This window comes from Clarias gariepinus, chromosome 5 (assembly GCF_024256425.1).
Source record: "Clarias gariepinus isolate MV-2021 ecotype Netherlands chromosome 5, CGAR_prim_01v2, whole genome shotgun sequence".
In the NCBI taxonomy this organism is placed as follows: Eukaryota; Metazoa; Chordata; class Actinopteri; order Siluriformes; family Clariidae; genus Clarias; species Clarias gariepinus.
The window spans coordinates 23,091,152-23,111,962 of record NC_071104.1 but is presented as its reverse complement, the minus strand read 5'-3'; the positions used below and the strand labels follow the sequence as shown (position 1 = coordinate 23,111,962).

At 35.0% G+C, this 20,811-nt stretch overlaps 2 protein-coding genes across 5 annotated transcripts; one reads left to right on the top strand and one right to left on the bottom strand.

Moving 5' to 3' along the window:
• Window positions 1–937: 937 nt before the first annotated feature.
• On the bottom strand, window positions 938–17,263 carry chmp2ba (charged multivesicular body protein 2Ba). 2 transcript variants are annotated; one of them, XM_053496898.1, is made up of 7 exons: window positions 17,173–17,263; window positions 15,195–15,255; window positions 7,289–7,380; window positions 4,930–5,124; window positions 3,651–3,753; window positions 2,616–2,722; window positions 938–2,321 (listed from the first exon to the last, which is right to left on the bottom strand). In XM_053496898.1, exons 3-7 carry the CDS (start codon window positions 7,289–7,291, stop codon window positions 2,208–2,210), a joined length of 522 nt encoding a protein of 173 aa, XP_053352873.1. In that variant the 5' UTR covers window positions 7,292–7,380; window positions 15,195–15,255; window positions 17,173–17,263; the 3' UTR covers window positions 938–2,207. The 2 variants fall into 2 exon arrangements, with proteins under 2 accessions (XP_053352873.1, XP_053352872.1); XM_053496897.1 differs by lacking the exons at window positions 15,195–15,255; window positions 17,173–17,263 and adding an exon at window positions 10,989–11,091.
• A 165-nt stretch (window positions 17,264–17,428) lies between these two features.
• vgll3 (vestigial-like family member 3) lies at window positions 17,429–20,046 on the top strand. Of its 3 annotated transcripts, none has more exons than XM_053496960.1 (4): window positions 17,429–17,722; window positions 18,261–18,522; window positions 18,657–19,148; window positions 19,289–20,046. In XM_053496960.1, the coding sequence occupies exons 1-4, from the start codon at window positions 17,612–17,614 to the stop codon at window positions 19,327–19,329; spliced, it is 906 nt and encodes a 301-aa protein (XP_053352935.1). In that variant the 5' UTR covers window positions 17,429–17,611; the 3' UTR covers window positions 19,330–20,046. The 3 variants fall into 3 exon arrangements, with proteins under 3 accessions (XP_053352935.1, XP_053352934.1, XP_053352933.1); XM_053496959.1 differs by having other exon boundaries at window positions 18,201–18,522; XM_053496958.1 differs by having other exon boundaries at window positions 18,198–18,522.
• The last annotated feature ends 765 nt before the right edge of the window (window positions 20,047–20,811 follow it).

Here is a 20,811-nt window from a genome sequence, read left to right as displayed (position 1 = left end):
AACATATTACTCAATTTAACACAGTCATATTAGCAGATAGGCAAGCACACACACCAAGTTGTGTGGGGATGTACATGTGTACATGTTCCTAGTGTGTGTGTGTGTGTGTGTGTGTCTAAATGTATGGGTGTTGGGCAGACATTAATTTACTCCCCTAGGTGTGGAGAACAGTAGTGTTAGCTCTTCTCTGTCCCCATTGGGTTTTACTATGGAATATTTATTGTAATGTTCTACAATCCTGAGTGTACAAACACATTCAGGGGGACTTTTTTCCTGTATTCATGAAATGCCATGACATACCCTCATAAGCATCCTGTCACTGCTTGCAATAAACAAAACAATACATATGAGTTATAGAGTTGAATTTACATTCAAGAATGGTGCAGTGTTGTTGAAAAAAAATTTATACCAATAACTGCATACATTATATACAGAATAATAAAAACAGAAAGAAATGGAGTGGTTGAGTTTCTCCACAAATCTATTAATTTTAGAGTGATTTATTCACCATTATTTCACACACTGTTAAATTATTTCAAAACTAATGGGTTCCTCAGAATTCAATTAAGCAAGGTCATGCTGCAAAAACTCATTAAGGCCTTATGTAAAAATTATATTCGCTTATCATTATGAACAATTAACTATAATTTAATGCAATTAAAAATGGTCTAAAAGGAGAAATTCGCACAAGTACATTAATGCATTGTTTTTCTTAGACTAATTTTTCAAAAACAAAAAAACAAACAATAAAAATACATAAAACCCTTGGTTTTCTGATGCATTTGCAACTTTGTAGGAGCAAAGAACACACCACAAGGTGTTACACATTTTATTTATTACAAAATCATCCAATCCATAAAATTTTATTGACATACATTTAACAAAAAATATACAAAAAACAATAAATTAAAACATACCGATAATAATAATGTTAAAAACGAAAATGAAAGATAAACATACAGTATGTATTGCTTTTCCAACTGTCACTGAAATTACACCAGAGTTTAATTTTCCATACTTCACAATATCAGTTGTACTATTCAGTAAGCATGGTATGGTTTAAATTTAAATGTCCTTCACCTAATGATGTTTTCACATGAGAACAACAGCAGTAACATTGACTTCTTCCTAGTAATTTTCACAGCTTATTTCTCTTAACAGTGGATGCAGCTTTAATTTAACCATGATAGGAGAATTCTCAGGTCAGTAACAGACCTTTAGCCTAATTAGCTTGCACATGTGGACTAAGCTGTGATAATGATCCCTGAAACAATGTTCTTCAGTAAATACAAGTCCACATAATTAACTACAGCTGACACTACAGTTTAGTGTTTCTTCCACACCTGTGTTTCTGCATCCACTTAAAGACCTCTTAGTGGAGGTAATATAGAACTAATTGAGTTACTATTGCTGACAGGACCACTTGTATATACTAGTGTAGTTATTTCTAAATTACAGTATGTATTATGTTAATTATGTCTATGCATGAATTAATTTTCCAAATAATCCAGTATTGAAGACCATTTCATCATAATGCCATTCAATAACTCTATAAGAAAGATTTTGAGCAAGACAAATGCTTACCAATTGCTTACCAACTGCATCAAAGCCACCCAATTCACTATGGGGAAAAAACGTAAACTTACTTTCAATATTCATGGAAGATAACCTACAGAGCTAAAGGGACTGAAACTTGGGAGTCTCGTAAGAAACAGCACACATATAAACACTTCACCAGAAATGTAACATTATGTACACTAAAACCATAACACTATTTTTTGGAGTGCAAACCATGATCTAAGCTAAATGATGTAAAGAGAGACCTGTTAAAAAATCTTGGGTATTAAATGATTGATCATTGGATTTAAGCCTGCAACTGGATTAGAGAAGGCTGGTCGTTTAGTACATTAAAAAAATGGCAAACTACTTCTTTGTCTTAGGAAAGACAATGATGTCCTCATTGTAAGACCTCCTTGGCACAACAATTCCTTTATCCACCCCAAAACCACTTGTGCTTTTTAAATATGTACAAATCCTACAAGGTACATAATTATTACATTTTTACATCATTGATTTAGTAGCTAGCTCTGTGGCTCTCTGTGTTCACAGCCAGTAAAGTTTTACACATATACACATTTGTGTATATATGCTTTAATATAAGCCCTTTGCTTTGGCACAGAAAGCACAGGTGTAGAGTGCAAAGATTTTCAGTCCATTCCCAGGGCCTTTAGCTGCCTCTCAATGTCCTCATCTGAAATGGTAGCAGCTTTGGCCTTTGATGCACTTGGAAAAGTCTTACCAGCTGAGGGGGCTCTTGCCATCTGCATAACACCATTCAGCAAAATGACTCCAAGAATAAATAATCACATAATATTTAAAAGAACTAACAAAGAGAAAAGAAATGTGGTAAAATATAGATTATGTTTAGGCCCAAGGGAGCACATTACACATCTGTCTGAGTTGACAGATATTGGGTAGGCAACAAACCAAAGGCAAAGCCAAAAGCCACACATCTGCCGAAACTACCTATTAACTATGTGGAACCCCAAACTATTCATATAAGGCACATGGAAAACTAGAGAGAAATTGAGCTAGCTAGTAAACAAGTGTCTCACCTTTCCTGAAACTTCAATTCCAATTTCATCCAGCATCTGGTTCACAATGTCCTGAGATTCTTCCTCCTCGCCTGACTCACAAAAAATTTCATCCAGTGTGTCATTGACTGAGGATAAAAAAAAACTTTATTAGCATTTTTTTTGTAATTTATTGTAATAACAATAATATTCCAAAATTTGCTGAAAAATGTATTTGTTTATGGATACAAATATTTTTGCTGTTTGTCTATTTTTATGCACTTTTATTCCTTTTCTTGTTTGGATTTCATCTATATGCTAATTATATAATAATTGTGGGGTACGAAGTCAACACAGAGATAAGACATGTTTTAAAAAAAGGATTCATGTCTACTATTGATAGCCTTATGTCTCTTTTAGTGCCACAAAAGCCATAATTTCAGATCATTAAGTTCTTCTGTGACATGCTGGCTAAAGAAAGATGTTCTGTTACACTACAACCCAAACACAATCCATTTATCAATCTTTAACTATGGTTTGTATTTATATTTTCCAATTCAAATCAGTTGTTTCATATTTTAACTGAAAGTACAGTAGCTAGTATTGTTTGCATAAAACCGTTATCCCGAGATGAATACAAAGAGTAACAATTCCAGATTAGCATTTTTAGTAGCATTAGATTTGGTGATCTGTTGTCTGTGTGTAGCCTTTCATGGTTAAAGGCATCCAATGATTAATAAAACATTGACTGATTCATTATCATATGGGCAAGGACATGTAAAAAATTAAGATTAGTTAATAAATATGTTAACAACTAGAGAAAACAATAATTGTGAGAACAAATATACAAAAATGCAAATAACAGTTAATAATAATAATAATAATAATAATAATAGTTAGGTTAGAGTTTAAAGATTTATATTTACGAATGTTTCATGCCTAAAAAGACTTTGGCATTACAGTACATATTTACTAAACAATTGTCTTTTGACCTCTACTTCCAAAGTCTCATTTATGTTCCCTGTTCTGAAACAGGGTCAATCAAATATTATTAATATTTTTAATAGGTGTTCTTACTCATATCTTCAGTCATGCCCATTTTCATGTTTTCTTTCTGGAAGTCCTGCATTGTCTGCATTGTCTTCTTTGGGTCCATTTTTTTATTGACAGCCTGCATAGTCTGAAAGATACACAGACATCATAATATTAATCATATTCAAAGAAAGATTTTAAGGTATCTTTGACACAGGAATAAAACATTTTAATGACAGACAGTGTGTGCAGCATGGAGGAATACATTTTGAATGTAGCTCAACATAAATCGTGTTGCAAGTACAGAACATATAAAAAAGGTTGAGCTGAGAGGAGACTTTTTTTAAGAGCCCAATGGGCTTTCAACAGAAATACACTGCAGACAAAACAGGATAAGCCCAATTTGTTTACAGACAATTATTTACACAAATATTCTCTGTCACAACCTCATTACAGAGCATGTCTTCGACAGCAGCTCCTCCAGAAAACCTTCACTACGACACTACAACTCCCACAACACATCAACAGACAGGGAAGTAAATATTAATAACTTTCTTCCTAACACAGAGAAGATGTTTTGTGTGTGTGTGTGTGTGTGTGTGTGTGTGTGTGTGTACCTACTGAAAAATTGAATTTAAAAAGTCCCACTTTTTATATTCTCAAAACTATACTTATTTTACAATTAATTTAGTGAGTGTTCACAAAGGAAGTACTAAAATAGATGCACTAGTATTGCCCGCATAGAGCATTTCTTCTCTAATGGCACAATACAAATCCCCTTAATCATAGCCCAGGTTCATTGTCCTTGAGCTCAGGTATTTAGAGGAGTGTTGGCCTGCTTTGACAAAACAGACTTTTTTCCACTCCAGGCTTAAACAGATGAAATGTTTAATTGAAATGATTTCAGTTGGATTTTCGAAATATTGTCCATGTAATCCTAGCTATTGTAGTCCACCAGCTCGCTTTTGATACAAGCTTTTTCAATGCAGCACATTTAATATACACAGTTGTACCTTGAATTATAACAGCTGCTGGAATAGACTTGGCTTCAAGTGGGTTTAGGATATGATCTTTTTTGTGTCTGTTACTTTACCCTGTATCAGAAATTGTTTATTTGCATGCCTGCTGCCTCGTCTCCTCTGAAGAAAAATGTTAATTAAACCTGCTTATGCATTATTTTGAAGCTCAGTATGTTCTATGTACACTCTCCTGCTTTTGCAACCCACGTTAAGTGTTCCCACCATCACTGATCAACTTCACGTAAATTAACATAAGCATACCCAAATGTATGAATATCTAGTGGCTCCAAAGGTAACAGTCTTACCTTGGCTGTTGTAGACATAGCACCAGCCATTTTCATTTGAGAGTTCATGACCTTGGTCTGAGTGGACATAGAGGTCACTTTGGAGCTCACAGCATAGGTTCTGTTCTTCTGCTTCCTCAGCTGAACTAGTTGCTTAGCCAGGATCTTGCAGGCATCTCTGTTTCCAGCCTTGGCCATTTTCTTAATTTCCATTTCCTGATTATGATAAATAGATTTATAATATAAATAAAACATAACATCCTACCAGATATGCCTCTTTAAAGCATCTTTATGGGTTATGGTTTTCATAAAAGAATTTTATTATTATACTTTTTTGTGCTTGTGATGTGGAAGTATAACACAATTAATTTTGGAGGTTTATGTACCCCAGGTAACAACTGGTTTAGATTCTCAAGTAAGCATCTGTTAGTAAGTGAATAGAAACAGCACTTGAGAGCTCCGGGGACTTTATGCATTAGACAAAAATTATTTATTGCAACATAAACAAATTGAAGCAGCTCTGCTGTGCAACATCACCACAGTCTTAGTTTTCAGGAAAGCTGCAAATTAGCAGCTTACAATTAGCTGTTGTTATAAGTTGCATATAAAGTACTACACAAAAATTCTCTAATAACAAATTTCCCATTGGAAACAAATTTCCCACTTGTGGGACTAATAAAGGTTTATCTTATCTTATCTTATCTTATCTTAACTTAATACTAAGGTGCCTCCAGAAATAATGTAACTAAAAGTTTGAGTTAAAAATTTCATAAGAAAAATACCACAAAAGGAAAGTAAACAGTAAAACAAATAGACACTCTTACCCAGAGCAACATATGTTTATCTTGTTGCACATTCAAACAGTTGAGGGTCTTGTACAGTGGCAGAGTGATGGGATTTATACCTGCGACCTTCTGATCAAAAGGTCAACAGCATAAACACAGAGCTACCCCAGCCTCTATTTGGTACGACAACTTTTTGTGCAGTTTTAAAAATACATTAGCTAATAATTTTTACTAAGCTCATAGAAACATTATGTCTGGCAGAATACAGTGTTATAAAATCTGCAAAAAAAACTTTTTAGCTGTACAGCAAAAACTTTAGTAAAAATAAAATGGCTGAGAGTTTACATACATTAGATGTGTACTAAATAAGTTAATTAATAACAATGAACAAACATTAAAAATAAAGTGCTAAAACTCACATGGGATTACTGAAAACAAGTACTTGGCATGTGTCAATTTCCTTACCAAATTTAACAGATCAATACAGAACTGATAAACCCATAAAATGCATCATCTTTCCTTAATGTAAAAAATGTGACCTTAAAAACTGTGTCCTACGAATACAATACGATAAATGATTCAATAGTCTAGTGTCACTTTTCGTGACTGAAATAAGGGCATTTTTTAGTTGAAACAAACTTCTGATGGGAATCTCCTCCTGTCATGGTGATTATTTATATTGTATGATGGGATGAAATGGGAGCAATGGAATACAAATTATTAGGGATGTTTTATTGCTGTGTCAGCCACTAGGCAGCACAGTTTGAGAACTAGAGCAAAAGTGACAGACTGATGTCTAAAGCAGTATAGCCTCCTGTCTACAGCCTGACAGTAGCTACATCATAAGCTAAGAGAAAGTAAGCTGCACTTTACATTGTTGCTTAAACTTTTACATATTTTACATCTGCCTAATGATAAGATGTTATTATTGAATAGCTTGACAGAACCTATAGATAAACCAGTCAGCCAGAGGTAGCTTGGTGGTTAAGGTGCTGGGCTTCTAATCAGAAGGTCCCTTGTTTGAGCCTCAGCACCACAAAGCTGCCAATATTGGCCACTTGAGCAACTTTACCCAGAATTTCTCATATACAATTGGGGTGTTAAGCACAACCCTCGCTCGAAACTGCCACTGAAACAAATAATACTGCCCCACCCCCGATGGCTGGAAAGTATTTGTTGCCTTACAGATAAACCAACACATTACCATGATATCAAGTAGGCCTAATGCTCAATTTAGATATCATTTTTATTTTTTAAATAAAAATAATTCATACAATTACAGAAACCTCCTGGGAGCAATTACATTAATGTTTTTGTTTACTGAATGTAAATTACTAGTTTCTTCATTTAATGATTAAAATATGGTGAAATACATTATTCCAAGTTTGCAATGCAGAGCACCCTAACATTTCTCATATTTGCCTTTTAGTCTATCTTGTTTCTGAAACCAAAAATAAAAATCTAATTTTTAGATTTAAAACAATGAGTCATAAGCAGAACAGACCTCACTTTACTGTTTTTTCGTGCTCTGTACAGTTTAAGGAAATAAAGGAATTTATACCATGCATATATGTCATTTTTCCTGTCCCACTTACCATTTGCTTCTCCTGTTTCTCCAAGGCGGCACGGTCTCTGCTGATTTGTCTCTGGGTACCTCTCAACTCTTTGGTTTGCTCTTTGATGATATCTATGGCAGAAAGGGGATGAGGAGAAACATGCAATAAATTTGCCTTGGAAATCCAGTTATAGTTCATTGAGCTGAAACTTTAAGCTTGTCTTTGAGATCTAATGCATGTGCAGACCACTATGTAGGCCACTTAGCCAATTCCAAACACTGTGTATTACCGGCAGATTCATGTTTAGGAAGCTTCCTACTAAAGCGGCTTTATGTTGTTCGGTTCAAAATTCTACATCTCTTAAGAAAAAGTACATGTACAGTAAATACATATAGGAAAAGATCTATTCTAGGGAAATTTCTAGGAAATTTTATCAAGCTGTTTCATCTGTAAAGATGTGATTTTGTGGACTACAAAAACTTCATCTTCCATGAAGTCTCTTATGGAATCAACTTGCTTCATATTAAAGATTGCTTTGGCTCTCCAATTATTTATCAAATTAAAAGCCATGTTATTTTTGCAATACTTCAAGAATACACTGAATTTATTTGAGTATTTTTGTTTAGGCTTAACAAATATACCATTTTATACACAGAGAAATTAAGATTGTAACTGGTCCCCCTACTACATGCATAAAATTATTGTGCACAACTGTTTAATGCTTCAACCTGATATAAAATGAGTTAATTAGTTGTGATCACATGGGAAAGCAACATTATCACTGAATCACTTCAGTCCCATCGAGGCATGGTCCTTCCATCATTAGATCCTCATTTTTATGGGAACTATTGGCTGTTTCAAATCATCACAAAGTACTTTCCAAAAAGGAGAACATCTAAAACCAGGGCATTATTCCATGAGCCATTTAAACATGTTATACTAAAGATTTTATGAATTAACCTCATATTTAACTGGAAGTGCTTATAACCCCTAAATCTTGTGTTATTATTTAATGGCCACAATTTATACTGGTAAGCAAATCCAGTATCACATTCTCAAAAATAAATTTAAATTAATCTGTAGAATGTAACAATTTAAATAAAATTTATAAATAAATTTATTTATAAATAAAATGTACGCTAAAGAAAAGAAAATGTTGAGGCAAATCATTTATATTATCATATTATCATATACTATATTTATGTATTATCATACATAATAACTTTAAATCATACTTTCTAACTCCAACCCACAAATAAATGGCCACAAAGTTAAAAAGAAACAAAAAAACACTGCATATTTTACTTTAAAAAGAGACCCATAAAACAGCCTGAAAAGTAAAAAAGGACTGAAAAGTAATCATTAAATCAGAGTATTGAGAATCAGAGTAGTAGAAATGGGAAAAGAAAGACATGAGTCAAAGATGTGGTGAGTTTGTCTGGAGGGAAATCAGGCATTTAATTGCTAAACATTTTTATTATTTAAAAAGTAACCTCCATCCACCGTTTAACAGACATCCATGCTCACACAGTTCAAGTACAAGGGAAAAAAAGCCCACTGCCTGTTGGGACATTATGATCTGGCACACACGTCTCCATAAATGAGACTAAAATCGTGATTTGAGCTACTCTGTCTGGCATACAATAACAGGGGGAAAATAATAGGGGGAAAAGTTATGAAGACAAAAAAAATTGCAAAATAAAGAAGAGGGAAAAATAAATGTTGGACTTCATCATTATTATTATTATTTTTATTATTAATAATAATAATAATAATAATAATAACAAAACAAAATTAAAATGTGTAATCCTTTCATAATTTTTTTTAAGTTCTTAATTTTTTTAAGTTTTTATTATTTATAAGTTTTAAATTTAATTCTATCAAAACCAATAAAAATGAAATACAATCAAAATATTGTTACTTTAAATAGATTAACAAAACGACATGATAGCTTTTAGAAATTTTTCTTACCAACTTATCACCCAAAAATGCAAAGTAACTGTTAATGACTTAAATACGCTACGTAAAAGATGACGTATATCGAAACGTATTAGAGGGTGGGATGTCGTCTACGCAAGTCTAGGAGACAAACCAATTGTGCCATCTCAAAGTAAGAGCAAGGGCAGGTTGGCACAATGGCGCTGCACTAACACTGTGCTAATACTGAGGTAATATGACAGTAATGCAAATTAAACTTGGCTTATGAACTTCAGAAACAAACCTTGGATCAGCAGTCGCAGAGGAATACACCCAACATGTAAGTATTAATTATTATTTATTTTGCTTAAGTATTTAGGATATGTTTTTACTTGTAAAAGTGATCTGTTACACCTGTCAAAAACATATTTAGAAATTATTATATTAAAGGCTTACACTACAAGAATAAATGTTATATGGTAAGGTGTTGGAAGGAATGCTATGGTTTCTATGTAAGGAAATGTCAAGTATATGGGAAACTGAAAAGCCTGAAAGATTATATATACATTACTCTTGGAGTTGCATTTATACCAGAAATAAATTATTTATGATTAAATGAAAGCTAATTGAAGTGGAAGGCAAAATTGGGTTTTGAGCAGACATTCTAGGCAAAACATTGTAGATAACTGCAATATGAAGAAAATTGAATATATAAATACAGTCTACTCAATGTAGGTCTGTTGCCATAAATGGACAAGAAATAGATTTCACAAGAGTGTAAAGAAAGGAAAGATATTAGCTATAAAAGTCTTGAATAATTTATGGATGAACTAATCACTTAGTCTGGCTCCACCAAGCATTAAGAACTGGATCCCTCTGACTAAATCCTTTTTTATGTACCTCATTACACCTAGTCAATATGTTAAATGGTTTGTTAATACATGTACCTTGAATTATGCTTCATTAGTGTATGGTTTACCTCAGTCAAAAGCCGTATGTTACATGAAGGAGATATACAATTAGAGCTGCTATGGGTTATCACAGACAGCCGTCAACAACAACATGCACCATAGGTAAAGAAACAGGAAAGCCTGAAAGATTTGTGTATACACACTTTTGGAGATAATTTCATAACAAAAATTAATTAGTTAAAAGCTAATTTTTAAAAACTCATAATACTGTATCTACAATATTAAAAAGTATTAGGAGTAGTATCCTTCTGAGTAAACCAGGTACCATGAATTGCACTGTAAGCCTTACCTCAGTCAAGTGGAGTATGGTACATTATGTATACAGAATGAGTGAGATAGATAGATAGATAGATAGATAGATAGATAGATAGATAGATAGAGTACTTTAAAGATAGAGAACTTTCTTAATTCCTATTGTTACAGCAGCTAGTTTACATAATATACAAGTAAGCAGCAAACAAGAATTGCAATGAGGGAGGATGGGGAAGGGAGACATTAGTGGACAGAAGAGTTATTATTAGTTTTTACGTAATCTCTGGTAGGAACCAATTTCAGATAGACTTAACTAAGAACACACATCAAGTAGAATATAGCTGTTGTTATTATATATTAATAATATTAATAATTAATTATTGTTATTAATTTTATAATAATGATTATTATTATTATTATTATTATTATTGTTGTTGTTGTTGTTAGCATTAAGAAGAATCTTCCTTAAAGCTGATGGTGCTCAGCTACTTCATAAATTAGCAGATGTGGAAGGTCTGAATTGAGAAACTGTGCAAGTCTCCATTTAGATGCAAAAATAAGTCAAAAATAATCAGTAACAGTAGAAAAAAGTAACTTACCGTCGACAGTCTTCTTCTTAAACAGAGAGGCCATGACGACTTGATGTTTAAAACTGACTTTATTTAATGCGGGATCTCAGTCCGGCTGTGTGCCGAAAACTCCTGATATCCTTATTTGTTATCTCTAAAGCGAGCTGACTTTCCCTACACATGACTGCACTGAGTCAGCGCGTCTCTGACGTCACCGCGCAGCTCACGAGAGCTCCCTGACACTCTAGAGGGTGCTAGAGATCGCTGACTGAACTGGTAAAACGCTTATACTCACTGCGTTGCCAGATTCGCTATTGTTCTGCTTAAATTGGACGGATGTTATTTTTATGGTGGGTAAAATATTTATCATCCCAGGTAACACCACTTGGATTTACAACCGGTCCTTAAAAATAATTGTAATTAATGAATACATGCGGGCTGGTGAATAACTGGTGACTTAATTTTTTATTTAACTTTTCTTAATTCTTAATAGTTGTACTGAATAACTCCATAACGAACAAATCTTTGAATACCGATTGTTGTCAAAAAAAATATTTATTTATTTTGTTTTCTCACACCTGGCAACGCTGCTTTCAGCGGCGTCTTGTAATGAAGGTTTTCGCTTCGCTTCGTTTTCACCTTAAAAATATATCGCCGGTTTTCAATAATCTATTAAAAGTAAAAAAAAAAAAAACCTCTCATTATATAAACTAAATACAATTGGCTTCACAAACAATGTATTTGAGTTTTCTGTGATGTAAATGTGTTTATCAATTCAGCTATTTCCACCACCTGCACAATGTGATCAGCCAGTGTGAGACCGAGCTGAAAAGTGCAGGCTCTGAAAATGAGGGTTAAGGGATTAGTGAACCTGAGCAAAATACTGAAAGCCATAAAGATGAGAGGAAGAGGGGAGCTGCACAGGGTGACTTTGTGAGGGACAGTGTATGTGTTGCCTCCAGCAGTTTGCAGCCCCTCCTTAGAAAGACATTGGCCATCCTGGGGCAATATTCTTGTTAAGGTTATTAGGGGGATGTTTTCGTACAGTCAGCATGGCTGGCAACAGGGACTGGCACTAAACGTTCTCATAATGATAATAAGCCCACTGGTGATCAATCTTGCCCCAAGCACACAGACCAATTGTACAATCTAATAATGAGATAAAACCACAATTTCCTTTGCCACTGAAGGGTGTCTTCGAAGTATATTAAAAATCTAGATCACATATTGAAGTCAATGTGTTCGGTGCATTTATTGAAGTCCCACAGAGGCACTTCAGAAACAATGATCTCTCTTTCTCTGTTCATGGAATAGCCCAAGGCTAATAGACATACCGTGTTAATGAGCTAACTATGCAGCCAGGCTGCTAAATAAGACATTTCAACTGTGAAATTAGATCTTTATACTACTTCTTTTATAAAGCCAGAATTGTAGAATCAGAGAATCTGTATTGAATCTATATTGTGTAAATATAACAACATCTTATAGTATATTTTATATTTATCCCCTGTGATATAATCTTGAAATTATATCAGTGATAATTGGTCAAACATTTAGCCTGCAGAAATATGATTTGTTCAATTTGTTCAGCCTGGCTTTGCATGTGTTTGTGGAATACTGTGTTTAAGACACAGCTGCATAGAATTCTTATGACGGCCATAACAGATAATACATTCATTGTGACCTCAAAATATGACATGACAGCATTCAAACAGGGACAGTGGAATCTGGGTCCCATCATGTTGATTTAGTGTCCACATCTTTGTAGTGATGAATGTGTTATGCTTGAGCACACTGGTCAAGAGAAATGGGAGCTTATATACCGAGTGACTGCCTTCGCTCCATCTGCCCCTGGGAGGAATATGGCTCAGGATTGTCCCACACTATACCACACAGTAATACCCAGGGACCATGGGTAATGAGAGATTATCACCCCTGTTGAGTTGCAGTTGTGCATGCGGACATACACCAACATACAAACGTACACACCTTATTCAGTGCCAAAGACTTAGCTGAACAAGTGATTAATCAGCCCATTAAATTAGGTTTCACATGGATGACATTATCCTTGAAAAGAGTTACTTGGCAAAAAAAAATTCTTCTGTGCACCATCCAATGGCAATGTTTGACCTCATCTCCTCAATTCCACAACTGGCAGCATAGTTCAGATACTTTAAGTTCGGGCACATGAAGTAGGGTACAAATTTGTAATTGCCAGGTCTTCCCTTGTATTTCCGTTACCAGAGCCTCGGGGTTAAGGAGAAGCCAGAATTATTCAACTGAAGCAAATGAATAGTATTTGCATGGGGAATTAGAATCATTAAAGTTAGAAGGGCAAAGGGAGGAGAAGTCCTTCAGACAGGGACACTGGGAGAATTCCAGACAGACTTAGCTAATGCCTCTGCACCCTGCCTGCAACCAATATGTGCCCTAAATACAGTCCATGTAAGTAAGATTGGCAGAGAACAGAACATTTTAATTCATCCTTCCTTAATTACTTATATTGCTGTTAAAGCAGAAAAAGTAGATCACATTCACATTTCTATTTTTTAGCACCATTATAATAATAAAAAATAAGCAGGTTATTTTTAATACATTTCCAAGAAAACAACAGGCATTCAATGCCAATGATGCAGACTCAGTTGATAACGAAAAAGGAAAAATGTAGATCAGATAATATGACCAGTCTAAAATAAAATACATTTAAAAAGGCAAGAATTATGCATAAATTTCTCCAACAAAAAAATGCAATTATTATTCCCTTCGAGCTGAGTTCATTGTTGACATTTAGATGTTTTCTTTGGTATGCAAAAAACTGATGAGTTTTACTATCTCTACCTATAAAGTCTTTGAATCCATATCAGCTCATTTTAACCCTCTTCACTGTTAATACATTTTCAAAATAATGACATTTACAAAAAAAATACAAAAACATGGATGCCTAATTATCCAATGTTCATGCAGGGACCTGCTTAAGATGGTTTTGATATAATGGCAAATCGATTTAAATGGGAGGTAATCGAAGCGAACGAGTAACACAAGAAGGGCTTTGGTGTCTATGAATACTCCATGACAGTTTTTCTTGCTGAAATGAGTTTCCTTTTAAGAGCTACTCATGCAATTAAAAATCTAATTCACTATTGGGATGATAAAATAATTGCTGAAACAGTAGAATAATTAAGTGTATTAAAAATGTCTTTGTAATGACATGCATGCTGACTGTTCTTTTAAATACATGCATTTGTCCTGGAAACAGGATTTTGCTTTGTATCAGGATAATGTGTTCTTTGAGTGATCCCATGACACATTGGACTCAATTAAACCCTGTTTTAAAAATAAAAGAAAAAATTATTATTATTATTATTTAAAAAAAAATATATATATTATTATTATTTCTTCTTGTTGTTTTTGTGCACAATTGCTTCTTTTCTCATATTCTTTCTAAACTGCTCTGCAATGCAATATTTCATGGGCTGCAAGACTTTTCACATAAACGTGTTACCAATTTGGCTCCTATAACTGTGCTGGCTATGTAATCAAAATACGAGGATATCATTTTCTAACAAAAGAAAGAATTTCCTTGGAAAAATCATTCATGACATGCTTGATTGTTCACACTTAACAACTTAAAGTCTCAGGCTATTATTCAGCTATTTACCTTAAATCATACTCCTTGGTAACTGCCATGAATTATTCAGTAATGCACATGTTTTCGACTGGGCAGAAACGTCCAGTTGCAAGAGGAATGTATATACATAACCTATATATACAAAAGTATGTGGACATTCTACAACTATGTTAATTAGTCCTTATTATTATCCTTATTAATAATAATAAGGAGGTGGTTCTTCTTTACTGTTATAACAATCTTCATTCTTCTAGAAAGTGTTTCCACTAGATTTTGGAGTGTGGCTGTGGGGATTTGTGCTCATTCAACCACAAGAGCATTAGTGAAGTCATGCTCTGAACTGGGTGAGGAGGCCTAGCGTACACAGACAACATTCCAACTCATCCCAGAGGTGTCCAGTGCAGTTAAGAGATCTCTGTATGGTATTTTATTTCTTTTCCACTAACCTTGTTAAACTGTTTTCTTGTGGACCTAATCCTTGCTTGTTGCACAGCAATACTGTCATGCTAGAACATGTTTAAGGTTTTCAGTTTAAGTAAAGGGGAATTGTAATGATACAACATACTTGGGGAAGAGCCACATATAGCTGTGATCAGGTTTCCACATACCTTTTCCATGAAGCTGCCTGGACTTGCCAATGGTTGCAATGAATTTAGAAAGCTTATAAATCTAAAGCAAAACAAAAATAAAGAAATAAAACTCAAAAACTGGAAGGACACACTATAGACAAATGCTACTGACTTGACATTGGTCTGTACATGGCCTTTGGCATCTACTAATGTAATTTATGTTGAAACAATATATGACCCATGACAGTAATAAAATACAGCCTGGCATGATTACTGATATTAACCAGTGATTGTTGAGTTCTGATGGTTAAGCATTTGAAACAGGTGAATATTTAAGGTTTTATATGCTATTTCACTTTTCTTAATTAGAGATTATGATGGCTTATCTTTTAACATAGTAAGGCCTCAGTGACATCATTATTTTTTTGCAAGACATAAAATAATTAAAATACAGATGACTTCATTTCTTGGCCATCACAAGACAAAGAAAGGCTTAAATAGGTTTTAAGGCACAGCCGTGGAGGAAAGAATAAACATCATAGCATTCCACTTCTTGCGTCTCTAGGGATTGATCACATCCTGCAGGCCATGGTTCTTCCATACCGTCTGGAGGATGGGATAAGGACACAGCCACTCAGAAGAGATTGCTGCTGTACACATGCACTGATCTGCTTTCTGTGCTTCTTTTTTATGATATTGTCTAATAGACTGTTCATGTATTTTGATCATACAAATCACTTAAAGCAATTTAAGAATATAATAATGTAAGTTAATTAATTGTAATTAACCTACAAATTGTTTTGTGCAGCTGTCTATAGAAAATGTTTTTATTATTTAGGGAATATCTGAGTAATTACCACTCATTAATAAATGCACAGACGCAAAAACATGTACTGTACTGTAATTTAAAGTGGCCCTTATTATTTGTGCAATACAAATAAAGACGTCTTGTATTATTGGTGAATGGTGTCTTTTTCTTTTTTGTGTGTTAAAAATGTTTAGGAAAGTAGTACTAACAAAGGTACAATAAAATGTTGATGGGCATGATGGATTAAAAAAAATTACATAATACACCAGGGTCCTGGTGCTGTTACTTAGCTCTTAGTGTAAAACTAAACTAGCTTTTAAATCACAGTATTATTGTAATTTATTACAATACAACAGTTCTGAAAATCTGAAATAAAAAAATAACAATCAAATTATATCTAAGCAATTTATTTCTTTTGCTTTTTAATATCACTTTGGTGATCAAAGAACAGCTATCCATCAAATGTTACCGCCACATAATTTACTGTGCAGTAGCATAAAATCTTAACAGGAGTCTACAGGATGTTTGAGAAATATAATTTTAAAAGACTTATACAAAACAAACAAAGATATTTAGCATTTCTGGTCACAGAGTTTTAGATAAGGAATTGGTTTAGCATTTTACGTTATTATAGTTATACCGCGTATATATACCGCGTGCGCGTGTTTGTGTCTGCGCTCGCGCTTTCTGGTTTGGCTCAATATTGTATTGTATAAGGGCACCCAAAATCCAGTCGGAATACATATGCCTTTTACACCAAGAACCCGTTGTGGACGCAGCTTGTAACTACGTATCTCGTTCGTGCTTTAAGAAGAACTGAATAATGAGACAGAAATGTAAGGCCCAATACTATGGAACATACTGTGATAACTCACTCTCTAAGGCTACAGCAGGTGGCAGCACATACTTGCTTCAAACCTGGCTTATTAATGGGCGAGGTCAGACAGTTATTTCTGGTATGAAAAATCGTGAAAACGTATACGGTTTTGTTAAAATAATATTTAAATGTATTAATTATAAATGTAGTCAGTTTAAGCAGGTATATAACCCTGTCAGACTAAAAAGTAAGTAAAATAAACAGCTCATCTACAAGGGCATAGATTCCTCGTAAATGGAAGTTTTCAACCATTTTCTTTAACTTTATCATAAGATGCCACTGTCAGTGACTACATGTTGCTTCTTTTGATGTGTAGGGACAAAAATACTTACGTGATAGCTAGGTATATCTCAGAGCTATCTTTCACAAATACACTTAGTTTAAATGTTTTACATTCGTTTCTTGATCTTTCTGAGATTGGACGCTCGTCGAGCCCTGGAACTTAAGTGGGTGTGTGCCTGCGCTAATCACTTCCTCCAATCAGAGAAGGGCGCGCTAAACTTCCATCCAATCAGCGCATCTGTTGCAACTTTGGGTATCTCTTTAGGTAGAAGCGCTCGCTGTCGTTTGTCTATTTTGATCCACGAGCTGTAGGTGGTGAATCCTCGACTGGGAACACTTTTTGCATGCAAATTTTTCTTTTTACACAATGCAGCGCTTTTGTTGTCGCTCAGGTTTATAATGAGAGCAGTGATGACACCAGCATTTATCCCTCACTGAGGAGCCAGCCACTTTTCGAAAACCTATCGAGATTACTGACAGCCTTCTGCCATGAGCTGCCTGGATGTTATGTATCAGAATTATGGAGCTCATCATTACTTGCCAGCGACGGCAGCAGCAGCCTATAAAGCGGCATACTATCATCACCACCAGCAGCAGCAGGTAAGGTCATTTACTTCAGTATGTTTAACTGCATATTAAGTGTTTTTTTTTCCCTCTGTATCTTTTTACCAAGACTCTAACTTTTTTGTTTTTAGTTGTTACTATTATGTAGAAAGTATATAGTGGTTATGCTCTTAAATGCTCTTATGGCATCTATTTTTATTCTTTTAAATATTTGTGGTAACATCACTGCCATTTATATATCTGTAAAGCCAATCAAATAGTTTTAAAGATAGATCATGTTGCTATATCAACATACAATATACAAACAATAATTTAGTATTCCTGCAGTCAGTTCAAATGCAAAACACATTCAAGTACTGAGAGATCAAGCTGGTTCTACAGCACACTTAGAGCTTTATTCATAGTATAGTGCCAGGAACTAGTGCTAGGAACAGGAACTGAATATGTATGCAATATAATAATTAAAAAAATATTTTTCTTATGTAATCTTTGTTTCTTTGTTGCTTTACAGAAGAAGTTTAGTGCATACAGCAGGATGCATGACTTTGCTGACTTGCCTGCACACTGTGTCCAGAGTAAACAGGCTGAGAAGCCCAGAACTGAGACTGAGTTGGAAAGAGATAATGATGAGCAGAATGGTGAGGAGGAAGGGAGATCTAAGGATTCACAACCGGCTGAAACAGAGTACCTGAGCTCCAGGTGTGTGCTGTTTACATATTTCCGTGGAGACATTGGCGATGTGGTGGATGAGCACTTCTCCCGTGCCCTCAGTCAACCTAGTGCCTTCAGTAATGACAGCAAGAGCATTAGGCTTCCATCTGGAGGACCATGGAAAGGTAAGTGGAGCCAGGATAACAATTTTATCATTAAATTTCATGGACACCTAGTTAGTAGATATAAATAGATTATAATAATACATGATTTGTACATCAGTATCACCCTAATGGTTTTCAATGTTTGTCATTTTTAGATGGCAGTTCTCCCTGTGAGGGTCAGAGTGCCTCCTTGCCCTCCTCAGTATGGAACAATAGTTACCCATCTCAGACCAACTCCTGCCTTCCTTCTGTTCATAGTGATTTCCCTGCAGCTGCTGCCTTCCATACAGGCGACACTGGCATTTGGAGTGGCCATAGCTTGACCCAGCCTAGCCTGACCCATCATTCATCCCTTACTGACTCATGGCCTTATGGCCTGGGTGGCCAAAGCAGCGCTGGACACCATCATGTCCATGACATGTACCCACATATTCACCCTCGTCACCATCATCCCCATGCTCATGCCCATCCCATGCTCCATCACAGCAGTGCTCTAGACCATCGCTTCAGTGCCCTTTTGTTGCCTGGCATGAGGGCGTCAAGTAGCCCATCTTCTCCCAATACAGAAGGAATCAAGACAGAGTTGGAGCCTGCTGCCTCTAGCTGGCCAGCATCCTTTCATGGCTCTGTAGATATCTATGACACAGGTAGGAAAATTAAAATAATATAGTTTATCTGCTCTGAAACTGTGGTCCAGTTATATCAGTTAACAACAAACTATCCTAAATATAGTCTTAAATATTGGGAATATAGGTGCGTGTATTAAACCTATTTTTTTTTCCTTCAGCACTGGAACAGGACAAAGCAAAATCCAGTGTCTGGTTCTGAAGCAGAGAAAGCCAGCCAGTGACACACAGCCTTGGAGTAGAGGAGCGCTGACATGAGCAGTGTGAGATGGGCCAGAGTCTCACTGTGGAATCTCTCCCTGGAAAGCTTTTAGATTTTCTGGGAGGCGACTCAGGAAAGGAAACTTTGACTCCCTCCATTAGACAAGCATAACAATAAACTTGGAGAAAAGCAACTTTCTGTAAAAGTAAACCATCCTGTCCAAGTTTGTGTATGATGCGAAGAGTGAGGCGCTAATGAATTCGGACGAAGTGCTGTCCACTTGGACTTTCAAAGAGCTCAAACTGAGTCAATGCAATGAAGGAAGCCACTTAAATGTATCCAAGTCTAAGAGGTATATTTTTCCTACTTTTTGTAAACCATGTCGAACATTTCCTGTTTGGTGGTTTGTGATCAGGAACAGAAGCGTAAGCACATACCACTGGTTTTGTTAAAAACAACTGCCTGTCTAGTTTAAAATGAAGGCCAGTTTTGTGTTAAAGTGGCTATAAATGTTTGAATATTTGAGTAGCAGCCTTGTTCAAATAGTTGTTTTACTTTAATATATTTTTTCTGTGGTCTTGTGATCTGCAGATTTGATAGTTTTGTAAAAGAAAAAATGTGCAAATTGTTTCTACCAAAGTGTTAACTGTTTTGTTACATTATTTTGACTTTTGCATAAGAATATACATGTTTTTTATGCTACATGCTAAATAAATTGCTAAGTTTTATTGGCAAATATGCGTTATTGACTGAATGATATGTTGTAAATATTGGCTAGTAGATCTCATTATGTTAGACCAAAGTATTTCACATTTTTTATGTCAGTGAATGAATAACTTGGGGACAAGTAATGACATCTTGATGGCAGAAGTGCTTTGAGTGTATAGACCAATGATAAGCTTTTGACCAATTTTGGGAAAACACTGCGAGCACTGAGAATCCCAGAAGGCATAGTGTCATTCCATTCAAATTCAGCAGGACAACCCAAATTCTACCAAGCCACTTAAATTATTTTTCTTTTCTTTTTTTTTGCTGCTTTTGCTTTATTTTTAGAAATTACAAGATGCATTTCCTGTTAAAGTCAAATAAAGTAAGTAACTGTCAGTTTTAACAGACACCACACACCCACTGCAGACACCATGATTTAATGCAGAGTTAGATACACCAGATAAATGTGTAGAGGAATGACCCTAATATCAGTTCAAGAATGCAAAGATTGTGCAGTATGTGCTCTGGTGTGAAATTGGTCATGATTTCGGAGAACTACAACTTAAAATATTTTGATGGGAGCCTAATGCCAGAAACTGTATTATTTTCAGCCAGCTGTTGGGTCAGTGGTTTGATATGTTGGGAACAAGAACATTACATATCATCTAGAAGTGAAATGTCTGACCAGGTGTAAGGACCAACCAGTAAATGCATATAATTATACTGTGACATTGGACTGAACCTGCCATTTTGTTGCTCCAATTAAAATATTTA